Raw genomic sequence first — 18,456 nt, forward strand, 5'->3', positions numbered from 1 at the left:
TTGATTGACTGGGGAGAAGGAAAGAGCATGCGTTGTATTAATTGCTAAATTCTGTGGGGAAAACTCTCCTAGATGTGACTGTGTTTAAGCACATTTGTGTTCTAAATTTTCTAATGTCCATGAAAACAAGCAGGCTTGTGTAGGGGGACAGGGGAAGGAGCTGAGGAAATTCTGTTTCATCCAGATGAATGTGTATTTACACATTATACTCCCTTCCTTGTGCATCAACAACCCTGGATTTTCCCCCCACCTTGCTCTGAGGGAAGGCCTCCTGGCATAGTTCCCAGAGGTGACTAAAGCTTTCCTGGGTTTCCCTCCTGCCCCCCTACATGTTGGGGGGATGTTACTACTGCCAGCAAGAAAATCTTCTCTTTCTGTTTTGTGATTTGTTCCATGTTCTCACATTATCACGATGATATTAATATTTTGATGGAAGGAGGTGACAGTGAGTCAAACTCAAGTTTGATCCATTTCTAATAGTGTGTGGTGACAGTGGCAGCTGTTACTACTGTGCTCGGTAAAAATACAGTATGGGAAGGAGCAGCTGCTGCTGCTGCTCCTCTCAGACCTGAAGAACTGAATGTAGACTCTGCATGGCAAGGGGGTGTTCATCTTCATAGTCCACTCTTCACAAAAATGGTTCATTTGGATGCTTTCCTAACACCTGCATTTCTTCCTAAAGCTGCCTCAGTTACTGCTTCTTTTTGTATAGTGAGGTGAGATGTAAACCAAACACCAAGCCAAGTTCAAGGAAAGACAGAGAAGCTAGAGGAGGCAAGGGGACAGACAGGATGGTGGTTTCCTGCTGCTGAATATCTAACAGGAAAGTAAACTAGCAAAAAAATCCCCTCCGTTTAAAAATAGAGGCTTACCACATGTTCTGTTTCACACTTGCCTGTTCTAGTTGCAACTGAGCCAAAATGAAAGCACAGGCCTGGAGTACTAGGAAATTTAGGATATTTGTCAAGTTAACAGCCCTGTGTGCTTGTGGCCGTTTTAAAGTCTGTGGAGAAGATTAAAAGCAGTTAAATAGCAGGTGAGTGAAAATCAGCTGCTTTTCCCAGAGAGGTGTCTGCTTCTGGGCTGGTTAGTTTAGACTCAGTTTTGCTTTCAGCACTCATAGTTGGTACTGCTCAGATTCAGCCCACACTTCTGAGGCTGGTATCTCTGTGAGCTATATAGAAGGCATCTTAAACAAAGCTGTGCTCTTTTGGTTTTTAGTTTGTAACAAGATTTTATTCCCTGTAATGTAGGTGCTCTTTTTTTCACAGTAAGTGTAAATAAAATGTGTTTATTAGCTGACTAATGCCAAATTCGGTCTTTAATTCTGATCATGAGGACCACTCATCACAAGCTGTTGGTCGTCTGAATCCTATAAAATAGAGTAAAAAGAAAATCAGACTTGAACACTACATTAAGAAACAAAAGTAACTTTTTTGCAGATTTGTCCATACAGATGCCAGAGTTGGCACCTGACATTTTTGCAGCAAACAAGTCCTTTTACTGGATGCAAAACGGTGCATTTTGATTTTAGACTCTGTACCTTGGTGAGGGTGTGCTCTTTCCTTCCCTGCATTCCCAGCCCCCTCCCTGCTGTGTTTCAGATTCTTTGGAGTGCCAGCATGGCTCTCAGCAAGGAGACATGAAGACAAATTAGAAGGCTTCTTAAGTTTGTATGGACATGTCACTGCCATCCAGTGGCATTTGAAGTCCAGTTTAATTCAGCTGTCTTTGAAGGTGGACTTGAGATGCAGCTGTTGACCACAGCTTTGATTTTACTACAGGTGAGACAAACCCAATTTCCAGCAGCAGGGAGACAGGAGAGCCAGGAACTCAAATGCTGGCTTCTTGCATTAATTTTTATTTTCCAGCTAGACGTTTTTCTTTCACTAAGTCATTCCCTCTTACCACTATATTAGTAGTGTCTCAATCTCAAAGCAAAATGAGCACTTACTGAGAAAAGATCATAAGTAGGTTCTGGTGAAGTCGCTGTCGAAGGACTTTCGTATGAGGGGTTGGTGATATTTGAAGGCTGTGACTTGTCCAGCGACGTGGTGTCAGTGTCATCTTTTGACTACACAAGAGAACCCAAACTTAAGTTTCATCTTCTTCCTCCAGTGCATAAAGTGGGGCACTTGAGCTTCACTACCTACTGGTGCGGTGTTGTGGTTGAACTGGCTTTGTTGTCTAAACCTGTCTCTGGGCATGAACTGTGGTTTTGGCTGTTGTATTATCTCAGGTCACTTAACACTGGTGTCTCTTTTCCTCTCCCTTCCTATTTTTAAGCCTCAGTGAAGAATGGGAGAGGAAGTGTGGCCCTGAAATTGTGCTTGGAGTAAAAAGCATCTGGTTAGTCCAAAGGGCTCTCACTGACACCATTTAAAAATGCAAGTGTTTACCCTGGCTCTTGACTCCTGGGTTTTGTTTCTAGAAGATGATTCACGTTACATGCAGGGACTAGAACAGGAAGGGATTTCTGTTCACTTCTAGGTAGACTTTCTTTTGGTTTGGTTCTTGTGTATTTTGTAATATTTTTTTCTCATCCCTCGTCTCTGTAGCTTGGCTGTTGCTGGCTGGTTTTGCATCTATGTGTTGCTAGCAAAATTAGTTAAAAGAAATCAAGCATGTAAGTGCATCAGTATAAAAACCTGCACTTTTCAATTCTACAGGCCTTTCAATTTGTTTGTTTTTTGGATCTGGCCTTTTTCCTATAGTTTAGGAAATGTTATTCATGTTCTATCAAACGTTTCAACCTCCAGAACAACAAAATAAATAGCAATGGAGGACAGGTGCCCTTTCAGTGGTTGTATTTGCCTGCTTCCTTAAGGGTGAGCTTTCTGGGGAGGCAAAGACTTCTGCACTGCTGTGGTGTAGTTAAATGAGCTTTGGGCCAGTCCTTGGCGTTGGAAGTGTCTGTGTGAGCAGACACTTGGGTAGAGAGGTCTGAGGGCAATTGTAAGCTCATGCCCAAGGCAAGTGTGTGAGCCCTTCCCCACTTCCTCTGTGTCTCAGTCTGAACAGTTCAAGTGTGAAGTGATGAGGGTTTTTAATCTAGCTTAAAACCCCTGGAGAAACTGGAGATTGTGGATTTGGGAAGTGCAGTGGGTCTGGGGAAGTGTTGTCCACCCCCTGCTTCGTGTTCCCACCCGCCACCTACCTTGAAGTGCTGGAAGCCTGTGTTTTTCTTCCTGAACCTGAGGTAAGAATATCCAATAAGAGCCACAATTCCAGTAACTAGACAGATGCCAAAGAATATTCCTGTCCCAGTACTGGCATGGAGAGGAGCCTGGAAGCAAGGGAGAGGGTGAGTGAGCTATGGGTGCATACTGGTCAGGTTACAGCATCCATGCAGTGTCCCTTTGAGCTATGCTCTAGTCCTGAGCTGTTCTTGTGTTTGGGTTTCCTGGTAGGTGTTCCCTAGAGACATTTAAATGCGGCCTTTTGACAGAATCATAGAACTGTTTATGTTGAAGTAGATGATCGAGTGCAACTGTTCACCCAGCACTGCCGAGTCCATCACTACACCTTGTGGACCAAGGAGACAACTGGATAACTGGGAGCTTTGCAGGAATTCATGCAGGCAAAAGGTATCTGTTTTCAAAAAACCTTGTTGTTTTGGATTGGAATGAATACCAAAGCAAGAGTAAACAATGCTCCTTAGAATCTTGAAAGGTCTTTTTGGAAGAACTAAAATGGAACTTTAAAATCTCTCTTACACACATGAGCTCCATTATGTTATATAAAGAAAATAAATTTATAAATGTGGGAAGAAATTGTTCAGACAAATATTTTGGTATCACTGGTACCTTGTTTTCAACTTCTAATTCTCTTTGAAAGTAACCTTTTAAGCTGAAAGCTGCTTGTATGTCAGGGAAACTGGGAATATATGAATGTCAGCAAGGAGTTTAGGGTGACATAAGACACAGTTACCTCTCACCACCCCAAAAACCTAAATCACTATGTACTTACAGGTTCTGATGGAGCCTTTAGAGGCTCTGAAATGATGTGGATTATCCCGTTGGAAGCAATTATATCCCACTCAACAATAGCACTTCTGTCCACATATCGGATCTCACCCTACCAGGAAAAGAAGGAATGAGAGCTGAGCTTTGAACCTTCTCCCTGTGGTACTGAAATTGATGTTAAGATGATTTCCCCACCTCAGCTGCTGACACCCAGAGAGAAAAAATACAGGGGGTTTTACACTGCTGCCTCCCTGGACATCAGCTGGGGATGGCCCCAGGCTGGTCATGGCTCTCCTGCGCATGAAGTAGCCATCATCATTACCTGCGTGCTGCCTTCATGTTGCTCTGTCCTTTTTATTTCTTTTCTAATTAAAGGTTTTTGTGATCTTTGGGAAATTGCCAAGCTCTGCCTAGAAGTGCTGTTATTCCTGATGCCAGGCAGCCACTTTCACTGTGGAGGAAGCCACTTGCCACTTGAGTTTGCTGGCTGGAGTTTGCTTGCCATGAGCACGGCTGAGTTGGTGTCTCTTGCCTCTCCCAGAAAGTTACCAAGAAACTTTACAAATGCCAACACCTTTTTTTTAATTATAAGCTGCTGCTCTCATCTCTTCATCCCACAGCCATCTCCCCCATAATCCTGCCAAGCTGAGAGAAGAGTTAAATGAAGCCCATATCCCCATTTTTGCATTCCCGAAAGCCACTTCAACAGCTTCCTTTGTGTTTTGCAGGTCTGAGCTTGTCCATTTGCAAGCTTGTAAATTTGCAGTTTGCCAGCTCCTATCCTTCAGTCTCTGGACAGGAAAGAGCCTTCTAAACTCAGTCTCATTGCTGCCCACTCTAACCTTATCAAAATGCCCTCCAGATCCGTGTGCCACCCAATCACAGGGTATAGCCTGAGAGGCGGAAAGGCACAAAGATGGGAAATTTATTACAAAGGTACCTGATCAGCAGTGGGGACTTGATGTTCCTGGACCCTGGAGTTTGTAATGAGGAGTTTTTTCCCTAGACGAGTTAGAAGGGTGCTTCCATTGGTCAAGTCCTCATAAAACATTATATTGGCATTAGATAGATGATACTCGATGTCTCTCCCAGAAAGTGTCTGCAAATGAGGGGCAAAATACAAGGAGTGTTAATGGATCTCATTAATCCTTTGGATTTACTAGTAGGCTAAGTGCCTGTGACCCTTTTTTCCCCCTCTGCTATTAATGCTGCAGCAAGTGCAGCAGCATTAGAGGTTATTGGGAAATCTGCATGGGAACAGTGGGACCTTCTGTCCCTGCTGGCCTCTGATGGCTGCCTGCAGCAGGCAGCACCTTAATTCCAGCAGGACAAAGGATTTCACTCCTCTGTAGGATGACCTGATGTGATGAGACTCAGAGGTATTCCAAACAGCTTGAAGATGTAAACCAGTACATGAACCCTTGTGGATTGTTTGAGACAGTGTTTGATGGAAGGAAGGAAAGAAAGAATAAAAGGAGTAAGCATAGGAACAGTTAGGAATGGATGCCTTTAATGTATTTGTGGGAAATACCAAAGCTGTGTGCTGCTTTCTTCAAGTAACTGTGCTCAATGCTAATGAGCTGGAGCAGACTTCATCTGAGGCAGACTCCTCCATAACAGGGTAACTAAAATGCCTGATGGAAAAGTCTTTGTAGTGACTTGAACACTCGATAACCTTGCGCCCCTAACCATGGAAGGGAAATGGAAACAATGAATTCATGTCTTTTGTGAGTACAGTTTAAATTATATGGGGTTACACAGAAGTCACATCATACTAAGATTATTTTTTTAAGCTTAAATTTTAATGGGATGCAGAAACTCATAATAGCTGTTTAAAAAGTGTTAATAGAACAAGGAAGGAAAAAAAGAAAACCCCCTGACCTCATTTTCCTTTAATCCACTATCATTGGGAGCAAAGAGAGTGGCGTGCACTGACAGGTCTGTGAGGTACTGCAGGAACTCTCTCCCCTTCCTAGAGGTGTTGGAGTAAGCCATGATGTCCTAGGCAGAAACAAAATCCAGCTTTACTAAAGAACAATTATGCACTCTTGTGTGGAGAGTGGAAAAGATGAGACCGTATGAACGACAACAAAGGAACTTTCTGTTATTAGCCACAAAGCAGCTCTGGAGTGACTTTAGAAAGGAATTTCATATTCAAAACCCAGCTCTAGCTGCTGATTTGATGAGCACATCTTAAGCTGATTTGCAGAAGTTGGGTCCCTGTTGTCTTTGAGGCTGCTTATACATATAGTGCCTTTCTGAGTAGTGACAAGAAAGGAACTCTTAACATTTTGCCTTTTCCCAGCAGCAATTTGATAAAGTTCCGAAGCACCGTGCTCCTTGTGATGCTTAAGAAGTTGTGCAGAGTCTCCTTAAAGCTAAGGCTGCACCAGGCTTTTAATTCCAATTGAATTTAGAATCCAGAAACCTCTCTGGGGCAAGTAATTAAAAAAATAGTAACTAAGTTCTGATTTTGAGGGTGCAGATTTAGACCACTCCTCCTTGCTTCACTGGTGTGTTGTTATTGCCTGTGTTTGCTGGGCTAGTAAAGCAAACCTTGGATAAAGCATTTGGGGCCTGCTTTGCTGCACTCCCACCCCATCCTTGGTTCCTACCGACAGGAAGTTTGTCAGAGTTGGGAAGGACATCAGCACTTGCAGCAAGTTCCCACTACAGGAGATGCCGTCTCCCACATAGCCTGGCTTGCAGGTGCAGTTCACCTCTGAAAGGTACAAATACGGAGAGCTGTATGGGCAAACACCCTTGCCAAGAAAGGTTTAGGTGGCTCTGTGCCTGAAAAACAACTTCTAAGCAGCAGGTTATGATTTTTTTTAAAGTTAAAAAAGAGGCAAAGTCTCTTGCAGTGTTGTCTAGCAGCCTGTGGCTGATGGAAGGAACCAAAATCTGGGCTGCTGCCCCCGTTTGCACAGAGAGATGTGGCAAAGGACCCTCTTACCTTTCTCCCTGTAGCAGAAAACATCCCAGGTTTCGCTCAGATTGACTCTTCTCCCGTAGTCCACGATGCCGACGTATCCGGAGCCGCAGTTTGGGGAGGAGAAGCCAGTGGGGTAGCCCACTCTTTCAGCGTCCAGCCAGCCAGCAGAGCACAGGTGGTACCTCGCCTGTGGTCAGCACAGCCAGAAGGGAAAAACTCAGGGGAAAAGCTGTGTGGTGGGGCTGGGGAACTGCAGATGGAATGAACAGAGCCCCCGGGGCGCTCAGGCAGCACCTGCCCTGCCAGCACCCCTCCTGTGGATCTGAATGGGCTCTGTCCATCCGTCTGTCCTGCAGCCTGCCCTGCACCGAGCTCTGTGCCAAAGGGGACCAACCAAGCCTTTCCTGGAAAAGCCTCCCTGATCGGAAAGTTGGGCAGCATCAGAGGAGGATGTGAAAGCCAAAGGTGATGCGCAATTCCGTGGTGTGCCAGCCCACCTTTTGCCGGTGTGGATAGGGCTGACAAACCAACTCAAAGTAGAGTGTAAGTGACCAGGAGTGCTCGAGCCAGCCCCATTGCTGACTTTGCTGCTTTGAGGGAAACATTTAGACTATGGGGCACAGAGAACCTGCAGCTTTGGCTGCAGTCTGAATCTGCAGTAGAAGTAGGTTGATGTACAGGCTGTGGTCCAGCTTCACATTTTGCTACAGGTGTCTCTAAACAGTGAGTGTCTTTCTTCCTTCCATAGTTGGAAGGAGCTAGAGACAGTCTGACCCACTCTTCTAAAACAAGTTTTGCAAACCTGAGTTGAGATGCTTACCCTACTCACATCAACAATGTGTTGCCTGTAATGTGCTCAAGGAAAGCAAAGTGGAAATGGGTCTGTTAACTTAACAGCATTTGAGAAAAAGATTCCTGGAGACTTACTTTAAAGAAATAAATTAAGCATAATTCTGAAGTGCACATTTCTTTAAGAAGTGGTAATAATTAAAATCCCCTGGAAAATACTCTGAAAGTCTGACTCTACCTCTCACCCCATCATCACTGGAAACAAGAACTTGTCAAGTGGTTCTAGTGCTGTGGGAACAGGCATGAAACCAATAAAAAGTCTGAAAACTGCTCCCAGCCAAACATACCAGGGAGCATAGGTGAAGGAAAGGTGGGCAAATTATGCTTATTAGCACAGAGCAGCCCCCTTACTCCTCCCTCTCAATTTACACTGTGACTCAGTGCTCTTTGGGGATCTCCTCCCTTGGAGAGGCCTCCTCACCTTCTGTGCGTAGAGCAGCTGGTTGTAGGTGGCGATGGTGGCCGACTCATTGGCACAGGCCTCCCTGGCCTGCTCGTAAGTCATTTTGTACTGCCCCAGGGGGGAGCGCAGGTGGAACACCCCGACCGTGGTGTCTGCAAGAGAGAGAAGGACCAGCTCTTCCTGAAGGTGTTTCTGTGCCTGGATGCAGAGCCAGCTGTGCCGTACGAATACCCGTGAATTTTGTGAAACGTAGTTAGAACAGATTGATTCCTTAGGGATATTCCCACCTGGCCTGCCCTCACATGTTGCTTCATGGAGCTGGTATTGCCAAGTATGTAAGCACACATTCCAACTGCAATCTCATTGTTTCACAGCGACAGAGGTAGAGGGCTGAGCAAGCTAATAGTGCCACTGGCCTCAGGGCACAGGGCTGGTGGTGTGCAAGGTGTGCCCTCCTCACCTTGGAAGTGCAGATCAGCACAGTCAGCGTCGGGGTGGCACTGCCCATTGTCCTGCAGGCAGCGGTCAAGGGGCAGCTGCATCACGGAGCAGTTCAGCCCATCACCAACGTAGTTGCTTTTGCACTCGCACTTACGTCTGTCCTGCTCAGAGAGAGAAGGAAAAAGGCCAAGACAAGCATTTAGCTGACCTAAAACTGGTGTTTCAGGCAACATTCTGAACTGTTGGGAAAATGTCATTTGATGTAAGCAGGAATGGACAAACAGAAAAGTTGCTACTAACAACTAAGCCAAACATTTACACACGTACTCGGGTGCTTTGCTGAATTAAAACCAAAGCATAATTTCATCCACAAAGTTAGTAACGTGCATTGGAGGGTTATATGACACATAATTCACAAAAACGGATGGCAAACATATCAAAATGATATTTAAATGGCTGGGCATGGAAGCAAGAATGGAATTTAATGGCCCACTGATAGTAATAAATGAGAGCTATAAACCAAGCAGGAATTGGTGACATCCAGGGACTGCGAGGGTTGACAGCTGGAATGGATTATCAGCAAGACTTTTCTAGATCACTCCTGGAAGGCAGCTCAGGCAAGACACCAGTGGAATGGAGAAGTGATCCTGGAAGCACCAGGACAAATGCCGGATCAAGTCACCTGCACAAGTTTTCCCTAACCACACCGACTATGTGGGTCATGGAATTTGTATCATGTGGCTGTGGAGCTTTTAAGCTGAGTTCAAGCAACGAACAAGTGACACTATTCTCCCAGCTGTCACTTTGTTTAGCTTCCAAAATGTATTTAATTTTGATCTAACAAATTCCTACAGCAAATAAGGATATCCAGTTAGGGAGAGCTAAGAGTGGGACAGAAAGACTATGTATGCAAAACATGCCATCTTCTGTGTTATCCCATTCCCCAGAGCAAAGATGTCAGATTGCTTCTCACCCTTCAGCTGAAAGCATACCAAGCTGATGTGGAAAGTAGGTTGGAGCTAAGTAAAAGTTGTTTTGGAAAACAGGGATTTAGAGAGGTGCAGAGTGCCATCCAGCCAGAGGAGACTTCTGCTGGCACCAGGGAGAAATGTGTCAGACTTCCCTTCTGGGGATTGAAACCATTCAACTTACAGGGCCTATGACAATGCAAATGGCATGCTCGTGGCAGCCTCCGTTGAACCCATCAGCACAAGGATTTATTGGAAGGCAAGTAAACCCATCTCCCTTGTATCCCTTCTGGCAGCTACAGAAGACTTTCACCCCGTGCTGTGTGCATTCAGCCGCCTTGTGGCACCCACCATTGTTCTGTTTGCACAGTTCTGCAGCTGCAGGGGAAGAAAGGAAATAAGTGAGTAAAGTCTGCTTTTAAAGAGGATGTTCTTCATAAAGACAAACCATCACCAGTCCTTTCACACTAAAACTACTAGAATACTTGTTTAAGAAAAAAAAAGCTGTTTTCGTTTCCTGAGGCATTACTGAATTTCTGTAAGTCTATCTCTTAGGCCTCTGAAGGCCTTGTCAGGATGTTCTTGATTTAGGAGACATGGTACCAACCCTCAGACTTCTGGCCAGGTTTGGAAGATGTAAGACACCTGGCTGAGAAAGAACAACTCTTTCTGTAGCAGTGTTACCAGGGAACTGCCTTGCCTACAGTCATAAAAATAAATCATAGAATCATTTTTGTTGGAAAAACCCTTTGATATCATCAAGTCCCAGCGTAAATCCTCTGAGGGAAACCCAGCTTAAAACCCTGCTGTGTTCAAACCTTGACTGAAGGGCACTTGCTGCCCATGGTCCTGCTTGGTAAAGTCTGGAGAAGGCAGCCTTCTGATTTAGAAAAAGCTGAACTCTCTATATCCTAACTTTGTTTCACTTGCTGCACAGTGGAAGTTTTTAGGTTGGACAGGCAACATGTCACAGTGGGCAGTAACTGTGTTCACGTGCATGTGGAGGAGGGAAGAAGCTGCCTTCTCGCTGTGAGCAGGGGGTGGCAGCTCACCTGTGCATGTGATCCCATCCCCGTTGTACAAGGGCTTGCACTGGCACGTGTTGTTCTCCGTGCAGACGGCGTGGGCCGAGCAGCTCGGGGAGCATGTTGGCGGCAGAGCTGCAGGGAAGGCAGGACAGCTGGAATGAAAGAGCTCTTGTACCACCATGCACAAGGAGAACCCTTCATACCAGTCTGGTTAACTGGGAAACTTCTAAGACATTTAGTTTTTGACTGCCACAGCCCAAAGCCCCTCCATAGGGGAGGTGGGAACTCCTATTGCCATATCACAAAAGAGGAGACAGTGGGCTGAAGGGATTTGTCCTCAGTCCAGAGCAGAGTCCCTAAGTGTTCTTAGATGGCTCCTAATATTATTAACCCTTTCTCTCTTATCTATGGGAACCTTCTGATGAACTGCAAGTACTTTCAACCCATGGATCCATGGACAGAGTCTGGTGAGAGCAGGCAGAGACCTAGCTTGGTTTCACACAGCCGGCCAGTCCATCCTGTTTCACAGAAACATCGTCCTGTCCCTGAGTATCCTTCGTCACACTGCCCGTTGTTCTTGCATTCACAAGCTGGAAAAGAAGCACAGAAATCACTTGCAGAGTGGCAAAGGGGAAAATCTTGCTCTAGAGAAACACCATCATGTCAGTTTAGATACAGTATTATCCAGCAATAATTTATCTGAGCCTAACTTCATGGTATTTCACCATGAGGCCAGTCAAGCAGAGGACCAGACTTTCCAGAGTTGTTGAGCAATCTTCATCCTTGGGGGTTTGCAAGTCCTGACAGGATAAATCCTGAACAACATGAGCTCAGAAGTGACCCTGTTTTGAGAAGGGAGTTGGACTAGAGACCTTCTGAAACCCCTTCCAATCTGAATTATCCTGTAGTCCTATGATTTTATGACTGGCATTAGTTCAATGTGCCTCTGACAATGAAAATGAGTATTGATCTGCACATTGCAGTGGAGTAGCAAACTCCACAAAGGACTGTGGCAGGAAAGAGTTAATGGCTGAGCTGAAGACCCCATGCACCACAACACCAGACAAATCACTCCTAATGAGCAACAGCTGCTAATTGTGGGGAGGACCAAGAAAAACAAGAGTGTGGAGGGAGAGTGCTTGGTTGCTGTGTGGGAGAAGGTCCAGTTGAGCAAAGAAGCCACATATGAGGTTAGTGAGCTTTTCTGTAAAATGTAGACAAGTTACCTATATTTTTTTTTTAGGTTTCAGATATTTTTATGACTAAAAACTTTTGGATTCCTTCAGTTCCTTTTATAGATGAGGCTTTGCTCCTTCTGCCCTCCAACCTGAGGTGTGGTTTAATCTATAGGTGATGTTTTTTCCCCCTCCTCTTTGGGCCTTGCAATAACTTATGTGCTAAATCCTTCTTAAAAAATTATTCATGGCTCTCTATTTTATAATTTAATGCTGTAGAATCCTTTATGGCCTTATCCTTCTTCCTGAAGTATTGTAGTTTAAAGAAGAAAATTATGTGGGATTGGTGGAACTGATTTTTTGAATACCTGTCCTGCTGAAAAGGAGCTTCACTTGCTGGCTTTTTAAAATTTTACCTGCTTAGTTAATTTTTGGCTGACTTAAATCTATATCAAAAAGAAGGGGCTATAAAATGTTTTTCTCTTAAATTTCATAATCTGGTTTCAAGCTCATGGCTCATACATTTTATGCTATGGTGTGCTATAAAGTGGATGAATTGTAGGTAAGCATAATCCTGAATATCTGTGTCCAAGCCTGTTGTCTTGCCTATACCCTCCCATCCCATGTGCCTCAGGAGCAGTACAGGTACACAGGGTTAGGATGGAAGCATTAATGTTGTAGCTTCTTATCTGACGGCTTTATGTCAGGAAAGAATTTAAGTTTAAAGGGAGATATTGATCCTGCTCCCACCTAGTTCACATTTAAAACCACAGAGAGGTGGATTTTTGTGAGCAGTTGCTTGGCTGTCCCTCTTCACAAACTGCCCTCATCTTGGTGTCCTTTTCCTTCTCTGCAGAAGTAGTGCATGGCCTTGGCCTCCTGCATTCCTTGAGGAACCACGTTGCTAAAATACTCTTAAGCTTTGTGGGGATGGAGGAGAAAGCTGTGCTGCACCTAAAACCACTTGTTGCTGGAGGCTCTGCTTCTATTCTATTACTTATGTACCATGTTAAGAGTAGGAGGTCCTGTGCAGACACAGCCACGTAGCCTCTGCACTCCTGGCCTTGAGACCTTGTGCCATCCCCTGGTGTGAGGAGGCACCAAGGAAAAATGTTTGTGTTAAGAGGGAACCATTCCTTGGCTCACTGAGAAACTCCTTGCTGACAGACTAGTTTAGGCTTGACGTGGGCATGGATCTGGAGAGGGAGCTCAAACGTACGCCTGCAGGTGAAGCCGTATCTGCCTGGCAAGCACAGCTCACACGCCGTCCCGTTGAAGCCGCTGTTGCAGTGGCACTCTCCTGTCCCCGTGTACCCGTCGTCACAGGAGCCGTGGCCGTTGCATGGGGTCTCTGGGCCCCCTGGGCAAGCTGAAAGGTTCAAAAAGAGAAGTGGCTCTTTAGGTCAGGTGCATGTTTATTCATTGTTGCTGTTGGTTACCTACTGGTCTGTAAAAATCATTGAGCAGGGAGTGCCTGTAACTGCATCTCTGTTGAGGCGTGCAGAAGTGGCTGTGACGCTTATGGCTACTGTGAGCCTCATGCTCTAAATTCCTTGATGTGCTTTCACAGCTCCTATCAGAAAGGCATTGAGGATCCTTCCAGCCCTGACTTGTGGGTGCTGTTATCTGGCTGCTTGCTCATTCAGACCCATCTGTGAATGGCACTGCCTAAATCAAGACTTTTTTTGTGCATCTCTTTGGGTCTGTGTGCTGTCAGGACAACCCCAAAGGGTGGCTCAGGCTGAGATGGCCAAAATTGCATGGGATCTGCATGTGTCTCTGTGAAACTGGGACGGAGCAAGCTGGCAGGGCTATGTGTGGCTGGACCTATCTGCCAGCAGAGATGCTGACCTGGATTGTGACCCTGTGTGCCCTGGTGGGATCCTGGTACTGTTCCCCTACAGGGCTGGCAGGTGAATGAGCACACTTTGGAAGCGTCTGCTAACAAATTGCTGAGATGGAGCCTCCCAAACCATCTCCAGCTCCTCAGAACTACAATTTCTGAGCTTACTCTGCTGATGAGTGCACTTGTCTGTGGCTGAGCAATCATGCACTGGTTCTCAGGTGTGTTCTGGTGTTGCTGAGTGAACCCGAGCCTGTTTGTGTTTAAAGGACTTTCAGCTGGTGACTTGCTCAGCAGGACAGCATTCACTCTCTATAGCATTCACCTGCTACTATGGAGTTTAAAACTTGCTCTAAATGTGAAAAGGAGATAATTTGAATTGAAAAGGCAGTTAACACTTTGTGTTCTTCAGCTCTTGCAACCAAGTTCTTTCATCTTGCAGCTGGTCTCTCATGCCCCTTATCCCAATTCTCCCAGTTTTGTCTGCTGGGAGCTACACAGCTGTACTGGGGAGGGGGAAGGGGAGGGACACAGGCTGGCCATGTGGGTGGGAATCCTACCTTGGCAGTCTGGCCCGAAGTAGCCCTTGCAGCACTTGGCTATGTGGATGACCATGGAGCAGTTCCTACGGCAACCATCCCTCCGCAGCCCATAGGACTCGTAGGTGCACCAGTGGATTCCTTCCTGCGTGTCACATGTGCCAGTGCAGAGAGAGGAGGGGGGAAAACACAGGGAAAGGAGTGCTGTGTGGAGGTTTGGTTTTTTTCCTCTTTAAATTATAATTTCTGATGTTCATTGACTCAAAATGTGATGTGTGGAGAGTGTGGGTATGAGACCCCCACCTTCTCTGATTCTTGACATGCTAAACACTGTTAATGAAAGTGCAGGGGCTGTTCTGGAGTCAGCTGAAGCACTTTTACAGTGGATGCTGTGTGAGACCAACAAGCATTCCCCACCACCAGCACCTGGATGTTTGCCCAGGGACAGCTTTTCCACTTAATTGTGTGGTAGCATTCTCGAAGGTTCTCTTTTTACTTATTCTAAGAAGCTTTTTCTGGTTTGCTGTTGTGAAATGCAGAGAAGAGCAGGTTAGACTGCTTACAAGTGAGAATTGAATGTATTACCTTTGGTTTTGTCCCTGGAGGGCATTTAGTGTTACTGAAACAGCTAGCACAATGCCCCTGGAAAAGGGAAAAAAAAGCATATTAAAATAATGGCTACAAAAGGCCACTTGGCTTGGACAAAAAGTCTGTTTTATGAGAGCAGAAAATATGAGCAGAGAAAAGGTAAAGCTTATTGCACTTAAAAAATTAATAGAAAATTCTGGAGAAACGATAGAGGAGAGTGACAACAAAATAGTTGTAATAATTTAGTGCCACAAAAATGCAAGAAAATAGTTTTGATACCAGAATATAAGTTCTGGAAGAAGAAACTGCTCTGGATTTAAAGAAACAGGGAAGAGATGATGAATGTTCTTCAAACAAGTATTGACATGATCTGTATCAGATCTGGATGTCTAACTTGGAGGATAGAAAAATGTTTACTTCTCAGGAAGTACTGACCAGATCTGAGGAAATTATATCTATTTAATTTCATTTAATGAAATCATAAACAAGAGGCAACTTGAGCAGGTGGGATATACACAATTATTGGTTTTATGATTGAAATATATGTTCCGATAACCTTTTTTTAAACACTGAATACCTGAAAATTACTGTACTTCTAGGTAATTTTTTCATACATTCAAATTAAACAGAAGTAAACTTGGTCTTGAAACCACTTCAAGATGTCTTTCAAAATGTCCCATTTGTGGGACCCATCAAAGTTCCCAGAGGAAACTTCCTCCACGCTAACAGTGCCTGTTCAAGTGTGTTAAAAACAAGAAATGCCAGAGACTGAGACAGAGTAGGCAGTTCTCTATCTTGTGTCCTTCATACCCTGTGCTGCTGTTCTTCCCTGCTGTAATAGGGAACTTTGTAAATGCCATCTCTACAGACAAATCCATAGTGTGAACTTCCACTAATTTAAAGACACAGCAGAAAGATTTGTCCTTGCTCAGATTTTTGCTTGCATGTGGAAGGTGCTTTTTTTTTTTTTTATGGTCTTAACTGAAACCACTTGTTCTGTGTGCTGCTTCATGTGGATACAGGGTTTCTGCTGTGCACCTCTCAGGCATTGTGCTGCACTACTTAATCTCTCTCTAGGCAGTGCAGCAGATGCAGCCACCCTGCAGCACTGGGGCTTACTGGCAGGAGCACCAGAGCTGCAGGGAGTGCTGGCCCGGTGAAGGTGGACGTTGGCCCTTGGGCTGTGTTGTTGTCAGGGTGAGGGACCCGAAATGGGCACTGACCATGAACTCCACGGTGAGGAAGCTGTCGCAGCGTCCCCCCAGGCTGGGCTCCATCAGCAGGCAGTTGATCCCGTAGGCGATGCCCCCGTCGAACTCCAGCTGCCGCTGCACCACCTTGCACTGTCCATCGTTCAGGAACAGCGCGCCCTGGGAGATGGCATGGGGAGAGGGGGACATGGGGAGTCATGACCTGCTCCTGCTTGGGTTCCTGCTCTCTGTAGGAATGCTCTTGGGACAAGGTGGTGTGTCAAACTATCCTGTAAGCAAAATTGATAGCTATAGGGGCTCAAACCAAATTTTGGGGCCTCTCTTCCTATAGCTGAATGCTACAACCTGGGCATATGTAACCTGCTATAATGGGCAGATCTGTGTCTGAAGGACTGTGTCCAGCTCTGAGGTTCCAACAGAGGAAAGATGTGAATGTGTTGGAGCAAGTCCAGAGAAGGGCCATGAGGATACTCAGAGGAGCACATCTGCTATGAAGACAGGCTGAGAGAGCTGGGGCTGTTCAGCTGGGAGAAGAGGAGGCTTCAGGGAGACCCTAGAGCACCTTCCAGTCCCTAAGTGGGGATATGTGAGAGTTGAAGAAGGATTTTTAACAAGGGCATGTAATGATAAGACAAGGAGTAATGGCTTTAAACTGAAAGAAGGTGGGTTTAGATTGGATATTGGGAAGAAATTATTTACTGTGGGGTTGGTGAGACACTGGAGCAAGTTGCCCAGAGACCTGTGGATGTCCCATCCCTGGAAGTGTTCAAAGCCAGGTTGAATGGGATTTTGAGCAACCTGGTCTACTGTAAGGTGTCCCTGCCCATAACAGGACAGGTAGAATTGGATGATCTTCAAGGTTCCTTCTAACCCAAACCATCCTATAGTTCTATGATGTTTTTATCTTCTGAAGAGGACAGAGTATGCCAGTCTATGTCCCCAGGTTAACCTTTTGCATACTTAGACTTAGGTGCTTGCCAGGTATGATCTGATACATTTGCAAAGAAAAATGTGACATTGCTCTGGTTTAACAGGCTATGTGTGTGCCTGCAATCTTAGCTTGTAAGTGCTTACAAGCGAGAGTTTGCATGCAGGTGCTGCATTCTTGGGGTTCCAAACCAGGCTGATCTTGGTGGTTTTGCACTGGTATTTTAGTGTAGAAGTTAAAGTGTGCTGCTATTTCACTTTCAAGTTAACTGAGAGCTGTTTTGAATGAGTAGCGTTTTACAACAGAGCAAATGACAGCTCCAAACTGTCCTGCAAACCATCTAGAATCTGTTGGTGTGGCTCTTGTCGTGTACTGGGGAATGACCAATGAATTTTGGTGCCCCTAACCCTGCCTGGGGGCCGTGCAAAGGCATGGTGTGGTCTGCAGGAGTGGATCCTGCAGCAGGGGTGAGGGAGATAAGTGTGCCAGTAGAGTGAACACTTACAATCTCCCCGTTATCCCCACAGCTCACACTGAGGTTGGAGCCCTGCAGGGTCTTCAGTGAGGTGGAGCTGGGGAGCTGGTAGGCCAACACCTGGGAAGGAAAAGGGGAGATATATATCTGGGCTTGCATATTTTGGCTGTGGCAACGCTCCCAAAAAGCAAGGGCTTACCGCAGCGTCACGGACAATGTGGAATTTGAGGTACTGCACCAGTTTGTCAGTGTTGGACTTCTTGAAGAGGAAGTCCTGCTGCTCCTGTGGCAGCCCACGGATGGCTGTGTCTGTAGGCCAGAAGAGCGTGACGGGTTTGTGAATGGGATCGTTGATCAATCCAAGCAGGTTGTTCTTCTGCAACACAGAAGGGGTTATTGGGGTGGAAGATTAATCCTCTGCCCAAAGGGATGCTGACCCTGTGGAGTGAATGTCTGGTATAACTGGAGTGTAATGCCCTGTGGGCTGCCTGGTCAAAGCCTGCAAGAACCTTGACTTTAAAACCAGCTACGTGAGTTGAGCTTGAGATACAGTAGGACAGAGCTGAGTGGAGAAGGGAAAGGTGGCTGTGGGTCTGCTTGACATCCCCCCACCTCTGTGGGAGTGTCGCTGGTGGTGACCAGGGTTGCTGTGTACTCTATTGTGAGCCCTTTGGTTCTCCTGAACAACATCCTGCCAGTGGTGCCATGTGCTGTGTGTGTGCACTTTTGTCTTAAAAAAAATTGTTTGCAACCTTTTCCCAGTGGCTGCTGTCTCTTGTGTCCTTACCTCTAGCAAAGTGTTGAACAGAATGTACCCATGTTTGGCTGCAACCATTTTAAGACTTTCCTACAAAGAAAGAAAAGCGAGTAATTTACCTAAGAAATACATTATTTGGGTATTAAAAAAGCAGAGAAGGGCTTGCTTTTCCCTTTAAGTCACTTTTTGTTATAAAATCAAAGCTGCTGTAAAAGCCCTCTGCAGAAATCCTCTTACACTGTCCTTACTTTAGCTGTAATTCTGGTGAATTTGAAAAGTAATATTGAATTTATTCAGCACTGTAGACAATGTTTGTATAAGGTCTTTTAAGTGTCACTTTTTCTTCTTGTT

General features: G+C 45.5%; 1 protein-coding gene across 1 annotated transcript in view; it reads right to left on the reverse strand.

Annotated features, from left to right (window-relative positions):
• Positions 1–12: 12 nt before the first annotated feature.
• Positions 13–18,456, reverse strand: part of STAB2 (stabilin 2) — a 77,790-nt gene continuing 59,346 nt past the window's right edge. Inside the window, exons 48-67 of the mRNA XM_020584738.2 lie at positions 18,136–18,195; positions 17,548–17,724; positions 17,379–17,468; positions 15,958–16,104; positions 14,732–14,788; positions 14,168–14,291; positions 12,984–13,133; positions 11,075–11,179; positions 10,614–10,721; positions 9,746–9,939; positions 8,613–8,754; positions 8,171–8,304; positions 6,922–7,087; positions 6,581–6,687; positions 5,847–5,966; positions 4,906–5,064; positions 3,970–4,077; positions 3,158–3,286; positions 1,955–2,074; positions 13–1,372 (exon numbers count right to left, since the gene is read on the reverse strand). Coding sequence (XP_020440327.2) covers positions 1,322–1,372; positions 1,955–2,074; positions 3,158–3,286; positions 3,970–4,077; positions 4,906–5,064; positions 5,847–5,966; positions 6,581–6,687; positions 6,922–7,087; positions 8,171–8,304; positions 8,613–8,754; positions 9,746–9,939; positions 10,614–10,721; positions 11,075–11,179; positions 12,984–13,133; positions 14,168–14,291; positions 14,732–14,788; positions 15,958–16,104; positions 17,379–17,468; positions 17,548–17,724; positions 18,136–18,195 — 2,448 coding nt within the window. The 3' untranslated portion in view covers positions 13–1,321. The remainder of the gene's footprint in view (positions 1,373–1,954; positions 2,075–3,157; positions 3,287–3,969; positions 4,078–4,905; positions 5,065–5,846; positions 5,967–6,580; positions 6,688–6,921; positions 7,088–8,170; positions 8,305–8,612; positions 8,755–9,745; positions 9,940–10,613; positions 10,722–11,074; positions 11,180–12,983; positions 13,134–14,167; positions 14,292–14,731; positions 14,789–15,957; positions 16,105–17,378; positions 17,469–17,547; positions 17,725–18,135; positions 18,196–18,456) is intronic.

The sequence above is a fragment of the Corvus cornix genome, chromosome 1A (genome assembly GCF_000738735.6).
Source record: "Corvus cornix cornix isolate S_Up_H32 chromosome 1A, ASM73873v5, whole genome shotgun sequence".
NCBI lineage: Eukaryota > Metazoa > Chordata > Aves > Passeriformes > Corvidae > Corvus > Corvus cornix.